Raw genomic sequence first — 11,554 nt, forward strand, 5'->3', positions numbered from 1 at the left:
AGGGAATGTAATGCCGCAAAGGAGAAGTGAGTGCAGAGTGTGCACGGGGCGCTGTGTGCGGGTCTGGGGCCCTAGGAGAAGGAGGCCGCTGGGCAGTATAAAGAGCGGCTGTCCCGTCCTGAGACCCTTCTGCCTCATCTCTCAGCAGCCGCCATGGCCCAGCAGGCCGCTCCGTGCAGCATCCGGACCCCGGTGCCGCTCCAGGTGGGAGACGGGAGCTCAGATCCGGGCGTCCGCGTCATCGACGTCACCTTCCCTGCAGCAACGCCGCAGAATGTGAGTGTCACCGCGCAGTCCTGTGTCACCGCGCAGTCCTGTGTCACCGCGCAGTCCTGTGTCACCGCCTCAGATCGTGTGACCACGCAGTCCTGTGTCACCGCTCAGTCCTGTGTCACCGCTCAGTCCTGTGTCACCACCTCAGATCGTGTGACCGCGCAGTCCTGTGTCACCGCGCAGTCCTGTGTCACCACCTCAGATCGTGTGACCGCGCAGTCCTGTGTCAGCGCCCCGGGTCGTGTGACCGCGCAGTCCTGTGTCAGCGCCCCGGGTCGTGTGACCGCGCAGTCCTGTGTCAGCGCCCCGAATCGTGTGACTGCGCAGTCCTGTGTCACCGCCCCGGATCGTGTGACCGCGCAGTCCTGTGTCAGCGCCCCGAATCGTGTGACCGCGCAGTCCTGTGTCAGCGCCCCGAATCGTGTGACCGCGCAGTCCTGTGTCAGCGCCCCGGATCGTGTGACTGCGCAGTCCTGTGTCACCGCCCCGGATCGTGTGACCGCGCAGTCCTGTGTCACCGCGCAGTCCTGTGTCACCACCTCGGATCGTGTCACCGCGCAGTCCTGTGTCACCGCTCAGTCCTGTGTCACCGCGCAGTCCTGTGTCACCGCTTCAGATCGTGTGACCGCGCAGTCCTGTGTCACCGCTCAGTCCTGTGTCACCGCGCAGTCCTGTGTCACCGCCTCAGATCGTGTGACCGCGCAGTCCTGTGTCACCGCGCAGTCCTGTGTCACCGCGCAGTCCTGTGTCACCGCGCAGTCCTGTGTCAGTGCCCCGGGTTGTGTGACCGCGCAGTCCTGTGTCACCGCCTCAGATCGTGTGACCGCGCAGTCCTGTGTCACTGCCTCAGATCGTGTGACCGCGCAGTCCTGTGTCACCGCCTCAGATCGTGTGACCGCGCAGTCCTGTGTCACCGCCTCAGATCGTGTGACCGCGCAGTCCTGTGTCACCGCGCAGTCCTGTGTCACCGCGCAGTCCTGTGTCAGTGCCCCGGGTTGTGTGACCGCGCAGTCCTGTGTCACCGCCTCAGATCGTGTGACCGCGCAGTCCTGTGTCACTGCCTCAGATCGTGTGACCGCGCAGTCCTGTGTCACCGCCTCAGATCGTGTGACCGCGCAGTCCTGTGTCACTGCCTCAGATCGTGTGACCGCGCAGTCCTGTGTCAGCGCCCCGGATCATGTGACCGCGCAGTCCTGTGTCACCGCCTCAGATCGTGTGACCGCGCAGTCCTGTGTCACTGCCTCAGATCGTGTGACCGCGCAGTCCTGTGTCAGCGCCCCGGATCATGTGACCGCGCAGTCCTGTGTCACCGCCTCAGATCGTGTGACCGCGCAGTCCTGTGTCACTGCCTCAGATTGTGTGACCGCGCAGTCCTGTGTCAGCGCCCCGGATCATGTGACCGCGTAGTCCTGTGTCACCGCCTCAGATCGTGTGACCGCCCAGTCCTGTGTCACCGCGCAGTCCTGTGTCACTGCCTCAGATCGTGTGACCGCGCAGTCCTGTGTCAGCTCCCCAGATCGTGTGACCGCGCAGTCCTGTGTCACCGCCTCAGATCGTGTGACCGCGCAGTCCTGTGTCACCGCGCAGTCCTGTGTCACCGCCTCAGATCGTGTGACCGCGCAGTCCTGTGTCACCGCACAGTCCTGTGTCACCACCTCGGATCGTGTCACCGCGCAGTCCTGTGTCACCGCGCAGTCCTGTGTCACCGCCCCGGGTCGTGTGACCGCGCAGTCCTGTGTCACCGCACAGTCCTGTGTCACCGCGCAGTCCTGTGTCACCACCTCGGATCGTGTCACCGCCCAGTCCTGTCACCGCGCAGTCCTGTGTCACCGCGCAGTCCTGTGTCACCGCGCAGTCCTGTGTCACCGCGCAGTCCTGTGTCACCGCGCAGTCCTGTGTCACCGCGCAGTCCTGTGTCAGCGCCCCGGGTCGTGTGACCGCGCAGTCCTGTGTCACCACCGCGCAGTCCTGTGTCACCACCGCGCAGTCCTGTGTCACCGCGCAGTCCTGTGTCACCACCTCGGATCGTGTCACCGTTCAGTCCTGTGTCACCGCTCAGTCCTGTGTCACCACCTCGGATCGTGTCACCGTTCAGTCCTGTGTCACCGCGCAGTCCTGTGTCACCGCGCAGTCCTGTGTCACCGCCCCGGATCATGTGACCGCGCAGTCCTGTGTCACCGCGCAGTCCTGTGTCACCGCCCCGGATCGTGTGACCGCTCAGTCCTGTGTCACCGCCTCAGATCGTGTGACCGCGCAGTCCTGTGTCACCGCGCAGTCCTGTGTCACTGCCTCAGATCGTGTGACCGCGCAGTCCTGTGTCAGCGCCCCGGATCATGTGACCGCGCAGTCCTGTGTCACCGCTCAGTCCTGTGTCACCGCCTCAGATCGTGTGACCGCGCAGTCCTGTGTCTCCGCTCAGTCCTGTGTCACTGCCTCAGATCGTGTGACCGCGCAGTCCTGTGTCACCGCGCAGTCCTGTGTCACCGCGCAGTCCTGTGTCACCGCCCTGGATCATGTGACCGCGCTGTCCTGTGTCACCGCCCCAGATCGTGTGACCGCTCAGTCCTGTGTCACCGCCTCAGATCGTGTGACCACGCAGTCCTGTGTCACCGCCTCAGATCGTGTGACCGCACAGTCCTGTGTCACCGCGCAGTCCTGTGTCACTGCCTCAGATCGTGTGACCGCGCAGTCCTGTGTCAGCTCCCCGGATCGTGTGACCGCGCAGTCCTGTGTCACCGCTCAGTCCTGTTTCACCGCCTCAGATCGTGTGACCGCGCAGTCCTGTGTCACCGCGCAGTCCTGTGTCACTTCCTCAGATCGTGTGACCGCGCAGTCCTGTGTCAGCTCCCCGGATCGTGTGACCGCGCAGTCCTGTGTCACCGCCTCAGATCGTGTGACCGCGCAGTCCTGTGTCACCGCGCAGTCCTGTGTCACCGCCTCAGATCGTGTGACCGCGCAGTCCTGTGTCACCGCGCAGTCCTGTGTCACTGCCTCAGATCGTGTGACCGCGCAGTCCTGTGTCACCGCGCAGTCCTGTGTCACTGCCTCAGATCGTGTGACCGCGCAGTCCTGTGTCAGCGCCCCGGATCATGTGACCGAGCAGTCCTGTGTCACCGCTCAGTCCTGTGTCACCGCCTCAGATCGTGTCACCGCGCAGTCCTGTGTCACCGCGCAGTCCTGTGTCACCGCTCAGTCCTGTGTCACCGCCTCAGATCGTGTGACCGCGCAGTCCTGTGTCACCGTGCAGTCCTGTGTCACCGCGCAGTCCTGTGTCACCGCCCCGGATCATGTGACCGCGCAGTCCTGTGTCACCGCGCAAGTCCTGTGTCACCGCCCCGGATCGTGTGACCGCTCAGTCCTGTGTCACCGCCTCAGATCGTGTGACCGCGCAGTCCTGTGTCACCGCCTCAGATCAAGTGACCGCACAGTCCTGTGTAACAGCGCAGTCCTGTGTCACTGCCTCAGATCGTGTGACCGCGCAGTCCTGTGTCAGCGCCCCGGATCATGAGACCGCGCAGTCCTGTGTCACCGCTCAGTCCTGTGTCACCGCCTCAGATCAAGTGACCGCACAGTCCTGTGTCACCGCGCAGTCCTGTGTCACTGCCTCAGATCGTGTGACCGCGCAGTCCTGTGTCAGCGCCCCGGATCGTGTGACCGCGCAGTCCTGTGTCACCGCCTCAGATCGTGTGACCACGCAGTCCTGTGTCACCGCGCAGTCCTGTGTCACCGCCTCAGATCGTGTGACCGAGCAGTCCTGTGTCACCGCGCAGTCCTGTGTCACTGCCTCAGATCGTGTCACCGCGCAGTCCTGTGTCACCGCGCAGTCCTGTGTCACTGCCTCAGATCGTGTGACCGCGCAGTCCTGTGTCACCGCCCCGGATCGTGTGACCGCGCAGTCCTGTGTCACCGCCTCAGATCGTGTGACCGCGCAGTCCTGTGTCAGCGCCCCGGGTCGTGTGACCGCGCAGTCCTGTGTCAGCGCGCAGTCCTGTGTCAGTGCCCCGGGTTGTGTGACCGCGCAGTCCTGTGTCACCGCCCCGGATCGTGTGACCGCGCAGTCCTGTGTCACCGCCCGGGGTCGTGTGACCGCGCAGTCCTGTGTCAGTGCCCCGGATCGTGTGACCGCGCAGTCCTGTGTCAGTGCCCCGGATCGTGTGACCGCGCAGTCCTGTGTCAGTGCCCCGGATCGTGTGACCGCGCAGTCCTGTGTCAGTGCCCCGGATCGTGTGACCGCGCAGTCCTGTGTCAGCGCCCTGGATCGTGTGACCGTGCAGTCCTGTGTCAGCGCCCCGGATCATGTGACCGCGCAGTCCTGTGTCACCGCCCCGGATCATGTGACCGCGCAGTCCTGTGTCAGTGCCCCGGATCGTGTGACCGCGCAGTCCTGTGTCAGCGCCCCGGATCGTGTGACCGCGCAGTCCTGTGTCAGCGCCCCGGATCGTGTGACCGCGCAGTCCTGTGTCACCGCCCCGGATCATGTGACCGTGCAGTCCTGTGTCAGTACCCTGGGTCGTGTGACCGCGCAGTCCTGTGTCACCGCCCGGGGTCGTGTGACCGCGCAGTCCTGTGTCACCACCCCGGATCATGTGACCGCGCAGTCCTGTGTCAGTGCCCCGGATCATGTGACCGCGCAGTCCTGTGTCAGTGCCCCGGGTCGTGTGACCGCGCAGTCCTGTGTCACCGCCCGGGGTCGTGTGACCGCGCAGTCCTGTGTCACCGCCTCAGATCGTGTGACCGCGCAGTCCTGTTTCACCTCCCCGGGTCGTGTCACCGCCTAGTCCCGTGTCACCGCGCAGTCCTGTGTCACCGCCTCAGATCGTGTGACCGCGCAGTCCTGTGTCACCGCCCCGAGTCGTGTGACCGCGCAGTCCTGTGTCACATGTCTCCACATGGCTCTGCACTCCCCGTGCTATCCTCCCTCTCCCCTAGTCCCATCTCCCCATCCTTTCCTCTCTCTCTTTGTCGCACTGCCCTTCCCAGGTCCTGTCTCTGCATTGCTTTGCGCTACCCGTCCTTTCCTCCCTCTTCTTGTCACCTTGTGCTCCCCGTTCTTTGCTCCATCTCCCCAGGTCCAGTCTCCCCGCCCTTTCCTCCCTCTCTGTGTCGCTCTGTGCTCCCCATCTTTTCCTCCCTCTCACCTGGTCCCTTCTTCCCGTCCTTTTCTCCCTCTTCCCCGGTCCCTTCTTCCCGTCCTTTCCTCCCTCTCCTCCATTCCCCTCTCTGCATCGCTCTGCCTGCCCCGTCCTTTCCTCCCTCTCCCCCGGTACATTCTTCCTCTCCTTTTCTCCCTCTCCCCTGGTCCCGTCTCCCCGTCCTTTCCTCCCTCTCTCCGTCGCTCTGCGCTCCCAGAGCTTTCCTCCCTCTCCTCATCCTTTCCCCCTCTCTGCGTCACTCTGCCCACCCCGTCCTTTACTCCCTCTCCCCCGATCCCGTCTTTTCCTCCCTCTCCCCCAGTCCCGTCTTCCCATCCTTTCCTCCCTCTCCCTCGGTCCCGTCATTTCCTTCCTCTCCTCCGGTCCCCTCTCCCCATCCTTTCCCCCTCTCTGCATCGCTCTTCCCGCCCCGTCCTTTCCTCCCTCTCCCCCGATACATTCTTCCTCTCCTTTTCTCCCTCTCCCCTGGTCCCGTCTCCCCATCCTTTCCTCCCTCTGTGCGTCGCTCTGCGCTCCCAGAGCCTTCCTCCCTCTCCCACGGTCCCGTCTTCCCGTCCTTTCCTACCTCTCCTCCAGTCCTGTCTTCCCATCCTTTCCCCCTCTCTGCGTCACTCTGCCCGCCCCGTCCTTTCCTCCCTCTCCCCCGGTCCCGTCTCTCCATCCTTTCCTCCCTCTCTGCGTCGCTCTGCGCTCCCAGAGCCTTCCTCCCTCTCCCACGGTCCCGTCTTCCCGTCCTTTCCTCCCTCTCCTCCGGTCCTGTCTTCCCATCCTTTCCCCCTCTCTGCGTCACTCTGCCCACCCCGTCCTTTCCTCCCTGTCCCCCGGTCCCGTCTTTTCCTCCCTCTCCCCCGGTCCCGTCTTCCCATCTTTTCCACCCTCTCCCTTGGTCCCCTCTCCCCCGGTCCCCTCTCCCCATCCTTTCCCCCTCTCTGCGTCACTCTGCCCGCCCTGTCCTTTCCACCCTCTCCCTTGGTCCCGTCTCCCTGTCCTTTCCTCCCTATCCCCCAGTCCCCTCTCCCCATCCTTTCCCCCTCTCTGCGTCACTCTGCCCGCCCTTTCCTCCCTCTCCCCCCTCCTCCCTCTCCCCCGGTCCCGTCTTTTCCTCCCTCTCCCCCGGACCTGTCTTCACCATCCTTTCCACCATCTCCCTTGGTCCCGTCTCCCCATCCTTTCCCCCTCTCTGCGTCACTCTGCCCGCCCCCTCCTTTCCTCCCCCGGTCCCGTCTTCCCGTCCTTTGCTCCCTCTCCCCCAGTCCCCTCTCCCCATCCTTTCCCCCTCTCTGCGTGACTCTGCCCGCCCCCTTCTTTCCTCCCTCTCCCCCGGTCCCGTCTTCCCGTCCTTTCCTCCCTCTCCCCCGGTCCCGTCTTCCCATCCTTTCCTCCCTCTCCCTCGGTCCAGTCTCCCTGTCCTTTCCTCACTCTCCCCCGGTCCCGTCTTCCCATCCTTTCCTCCCTCTCTCTCGGTCCCGTCTCCCTGTCCTTTCCTCCCTCTCCCCCGGTCCCGTCTTCCCATCCTTTCCTCCCTCTCCCTCGGTCCAGTCTCCCTGTCCTTTCCTCACTCTCCCCCGGTCCCGTCTTCCCATCCTTTCCTCCCTCTCCCTCGGTCCCGTCTCCCTGTCCTTTCCTCCCTCTCCACCATGTCTGCTCCGCACTCTCTGATTCTCTGCCCTCTCAGATCCAGGAGATTTCCTTCAGGAATTTCTACACCGCTTTCCTCACTGTAAAATTCCAGCAGTTGCGACCGACAGCGACCAAGAAGAGCAAGACATGGCGGACGTGCGTGAGGAACCTGCCCCTGATGCCGATCCCCCACATGGAGGAGGGGTCCCAGGACTACGTGTCTGTGTGCAGGCAGCAGGTGATGTGGCCCCCGCTGGCTGTGGCCCCTGGCGGGAGTTGTTGTGCTGACGCGCTCTGTCCCCGCAGATGGCGTGTGCCGCCGATAACGTGACGTCCCTGCGCCTCGTCCTGCGGCAGCCGTCGCCTGTCTGGCTGTCATTTACCCTGGAGGAATTGCAGATCAATCCCCCTGGCAGGCAGGTAAGGGGTCCGCAGCACGTACCGAGGCGCTGCAGCAGCCGCTCTCACACTGGGCCCCCCACAGCATTACAGCGGAGTAATGGCGCCACGCGGTGCTGAGTGGCCCCGCCGGCCGGAAGCTTATTCCTCATTCTGGATCCTTGGGGGAGGGGACATGGAGAGGTGGTGGGCGTGTCCTAATGCTTATTAACCTCTTCCTTCCCAGAGTCCACAGAAGCCGTGTTCCTGGTGGTTGTCTCGTCTGCCGCCCGGAGAGGAGCTGCAGAAGCTGCACAAGGTGATGGTGGAGGATGGAGCAGAGATGGTCGTGGTGCCGCTGACGCATCGCGGCGTCCGTATTCTGCGGGGGAGCGCGCGTCGGGACATCAGGGGGACATCGGGGGGGAGCGCGTCGGGACATGGGGGGTGCGGAGCGCATTGGGGGGAGAGCGTCAGGACATCGGGGGGGGAGAGCGTCAGGACATGGGTGGGGGGGAGAGCGTCAGGACATGGGGGGAGCGCGTCAGGACATCGGGGGGGAGCGCGTCGGGACATGGGGGGTGCGGAGCGCATTGGGGGGAGAGCGTCAGGACATCGGGGGGGAGAGCGTCAGGACATGGGTGGGGGGGAGAGCGTCAGGACATGGGGGGGGGGGGGAGGGAGAGCGTCAGGACATCGGGGGGGAGAGCGTCAGGACATCGGGGGGGAGAGCGTCAGGACATGGGGGGGTGGGGGAGAGCGCGTCAGGACATGGTTGCATGCTGGGACCTGTCCGGCAGTAGTTGTACATTATTGGGGGGCAGGGAGATGTCCCCTCACTCATGGTGTCCACATTGCAGGGTCTCCCGGATCCGGAGCGCGTGTCCAGCGAGGTGCAGCGGATGTGGGTGCTGACGGAGGTGATGCGATCCACGCAGAGCACGGCCGCGGTCGGCAGGTTTGATGTGAGTACGGCAGGTGACAGGCCTCGCTGCCATGAGGGTCTTCAGAAGGGCGAATGGGGGGATCGCCCCTAGCAACCGGTAGAGGCTCAGACAGGAGAGGCTGGTTGCTATGACAGCACTTTCCCCTCCGCTCATTGTCTCCGCAGGTGGACGGATGTTACGATATAAACCTGCTCTCCTACACGTGACACTGCGGGGGTCCGCACACCGTCTCCGGCTTCAGCTGGGGGTCACGCCTGTCTGCTGAAGCTACAGAATGCGGGCCGTGCTCGGGGTCACCTGACTTCACTGTGTGCCGGCAGAAGCGCCCCCCCAGACCTGGCCCCCTCCTCCCCCGCGGCCCCCCCAGACCTGGCCCCCTCCTCCCTCAGGGCCCCCCAGACCCGGCCCCCTCCTCCCCCGCGGTCCCCCCAGACCCGGCCCCCTCCTCCCCCGCGGCCCCCTCAGACCCGGCCCCCTCCTCCCCCGCGGCCCCCTCAGACCCGTCCCCCTCCTCCCCCGCGGCCCCCTCCTCCGCGGCCCCCCCAGACCCGGCCCCCTCCTCACATGAATTCACCAGAAATAAATCTTCTGATTTCGGCTGCGTCTTGTGTGACATTATTAGGAGGTGAAGACTCGGGGCCGCGGCGCCCCCCGGAGGAGCAGAGGAGTGCTGCAGGACCTAACTGGGGGCAGCAGCAGAGGTTATATGGGGGAGCAGTGCTGATTATAGGGGGCGCGGTGCTGATTATAGGGGAGCCACTTGCTTTGATTTTACGGGGTGTGGCAATGATTATAGGGGGAGCCACCTGTGCTGATTATAGGGGGAGCAGTGCTGATTATAGGGGGCACGGTGCTAATTATAGGGGGAGCCTCCTGCTCTGATTATAGGGGGAGCAGTGCTGATTATAGGGGGCACGGTGCTGATTATAGGGGGAGCCTCCTGCTCTGATTATAGAGGGAGCGGTGCTGATTATAGGAGGAGTCGCTTGCTCTAATTATAGGGGGAGCCGCCGGTGCTGATTATAGGGGGCACGGTGCTAATTATAGGGAGAGCCGCCTGCTCTGATTATAGGGGGAGCAGTGCTGATTATAGGGGGAGCAGTGCTGATTATAGGGGGAGCCGCCCACTCTGATTATAGGGGGAGCTGCGCTGATTATAGGGGGAGCCGCGCACTCTGATTATAGGGGGAGCTGCGCTGATTATAGGGGGAGCCGCCCACTCTGATTATAGGGGGAGCGGTGCTGATTATAGGGGGAGCAGTGCTGATTATAGGGAGAGCCGCCTGCTCTGATTATAGGGGGAGCAGTGCTGATTATAGGGGGAGCAGTGCTGATTATAGGGGGAGCCGCCCACTCTGATTATAGGGGGAGCTGCGCTGATTATAGGGGGAGCCGCGCACTCTGATTATAGGGGGAGCGGTGCTGATTATAGGGGGAGCCGCGCACTCTGATTATAGGGGGAGCTGCGCTGATTATAGGGGGAGCCGCCCACTCTGATTATAGGGGGAGCGGTGCTGATTATAGGGGGAGCCGCGCACTCTGATTATAGGGGGAGCTGCGCTGATTATAGGGGGAGCCGCCCACTCTGATTATAGGGGGAGCTGCGCTGATTATAGGGGGAGCCGCCCACTCTGATTATAGGGGGAGCTGCGCTGATTATAGGGGGAGCCGCGCACTCTGATTATAGGGGGAGCGGTGCTGATTATAGGGGGAGCCGCGCACTCTGATTATAGGGGGAGCTGCGCTGATTATAGGGGGAGCCGCCCACTCTGATTATAGGGGGAGCGGTGCTGATTATAGGGGGAGCCGCGCACTCTGATTATAGGGGGAGCTGCGCTGATTATAGGGGGAGCCGCCCACTCTGATTATAGGGGGAGCTGCGCTGATTATAGGGGGAGCCGCCCACTCTGATTATAGGGGGAGCTGCGCTGATTATAGGGGGAGCCGCGCACTCTGATTATAGGGGGAGCGGTGCTGATTATAGGGGGAGCCGCGCACTCTGATTATAGGGGGAGCTGCGCTGATTATAGGGGGAGCCGCCCACTCTGATTATAGGGGGAGCGGTGCTGATTATAGGGGGAGCCGCGCACTCTGATTATAGGGGGAGCTGCGCTGATTATAGGGGGAGCCGCCCACTCTGATTATAGGGGGAGCTGCGCTGATTATAGAGGGAGCCGCCCACTCTGATTATAGGGGGAGCGGTGCTGATTATAGGGGGAGCCGCGCACTCTGATTATAGGGGGAGCGGTGCTGATTATAGGGAGAGCCGCGCACTCTGATTATAGGGGGAGCTGCGCTGATTATAGGGGGAGCCGCCCACTCTGATTATAGGGGGAGCGGTGCTGATTATAGGGAGAGCCGCCCACTCTGATTATAGGGGGAGCGTTGCTGATTATAGGGGGAGCCGCCCGCTCTGACTAGGGGGAGCGGTGCTGATTATAGGGGGAGCTGCCTGCACTGATTATAGGGGTGTGGTGCTGATTATAGGGGGAGCAGTACTGATTATAGGGGTGTGGTGCTGATTATAGGGGGAGCCGCCCTCTGATTATACAGAGCGTGGGGCTGATTATAGGGGGTGTGGGGCTGATTATAGGGGGAGCGGTGCTGATTATAGGGGGAGCCACCGGTGCCGACTATAGGGGGAGCTGCGCTGATTATAGGGGTAGCCTCCTGCTCTGATTTTACGGGGTGTGGCACTGATTATAGGGGGAGCCACCTGTGCTGATTATAGGGGGGGACAGCGCGCTCTGATTATAGGGGGAGCCGCTTGCTCTGATTATAGGGGGAGCCGCCTGCTCTGATTATAGGTGGAGGAGTGCTGATTATAGGTGGCACGGTTCTAATTATAGGGAGAGCCTCCTGCGCTGATTTTAGGGGGAGCGGTGCTGATTATAGGGGGAGTCACTTGCTCTAATTATAGGGGGAGCAGCCGGTGCTGATTATAGGGGGAGCTGCGCTGATTATAGGGGGAAGCCGCCCGCTCTGATTATAAGGGGAGCGGTGTTGATTATAGGGGGAGCCGCCTGCGCTGATTATAGGGGGGTGGTGCTGATTATAGGGGAAGCTGCACTGATTATAGGGGGACCACGCGCTCTGATTATAGGGGGCGTGGTGCTGATTATAGGGGGAGCCGCCTGCGCTGATTATAGGGGGTGTGGGGCTGATTATAGGGGGTGTGGTACT

At 63.0% G+C, this 11,554-nt stretch overlaps 1 protein-coding gene across 4 annotated transcripts; it reads left to right on the forward strand.

Annotated features, from left to right (window-relative positions):
- The first annotated feature begins 11 nt into the window (after positions 1 to 11).
- Positions 12 to 9,209, forward strand: NICN1 (nicolin 1, tubulin polyglutamylase complex subunit). 4 transcript variants are annotated; one of them, XM_073558889.1, is made up of 6 exons: positions 13 to 276; positions 7,162 to 7,284; positions 7,353 to 7,466; positions 7,672 to 7,743; positions 8,285 to 8,389; positions 8,536 to 9,199. In XM_073558889.1, exons 1-6 carry the CDS (start codon positions 154 to 156, stop codon positions 8,575 to 8,577), a joined length of 579 nt encoding a protein of 192 aa, XP_073414990.1. In that variant the 5' UTR covers positions 13 to 153; the 3' UTR covers positions 8,578 to 9,199. The 4 variants fall into 4 exon arrangements, with proteins under 4 accessions (XP_073414991.1, XP_073414990.1, XP_073414989.1 ...); XM_073558888.1 differs by having other exon boundaries at positions 14 to 276; positions 7,159 to 7,284; positions 8,536 to 9,197; XM_073558887.1 differs by having other exon boundaries at positions 15 to 276; positions 7,102 to 7,284; positions 8,536 to 8,947.
- Positions 9,210 to 11,554: the final 2,345 nt, after the last annotated feature.

This window comes from Dendrobates tinctorius, unplaced genomic scaffold (assembly GCF_039654945.1).
Source record: "Dendrobates tinctorius isolate UK_male_01 unplaced genomic scaffold, ASM3965494v1 ptg000261l, whole genome shotgun sequence".
NCBI classification, from domain to species: Eukaryota; Metazoa; Chordata; class Amphibia; order Anura; family Dendrobatidae; genus Dendrobates; species Dendrobates tinctorius.

Coding starts and splice junctions, on each gene's coding strand:
- NICN1 (XM_073558887.1), top strand. CDS start 154: ATGGCCCAGCAGGCCGCTCCGTGCAGCATCCGGACCCCGGTGCCGCTC. Junction 277..7,101: donor CTGCAGCAACGCCGCAGAAT/GTGAGTGTCACC, acceptor CTGCCCTCTCAG/ATCCAGGAGATTTCCTTCAG. Junction 7,285..7,352: donor TGTCTGTGTGCAGGCAGCAG/GTGATGTGGCCC, acceptor CTGTCCCCGCAG/ATGGCGTGTGCCGCCGATAA.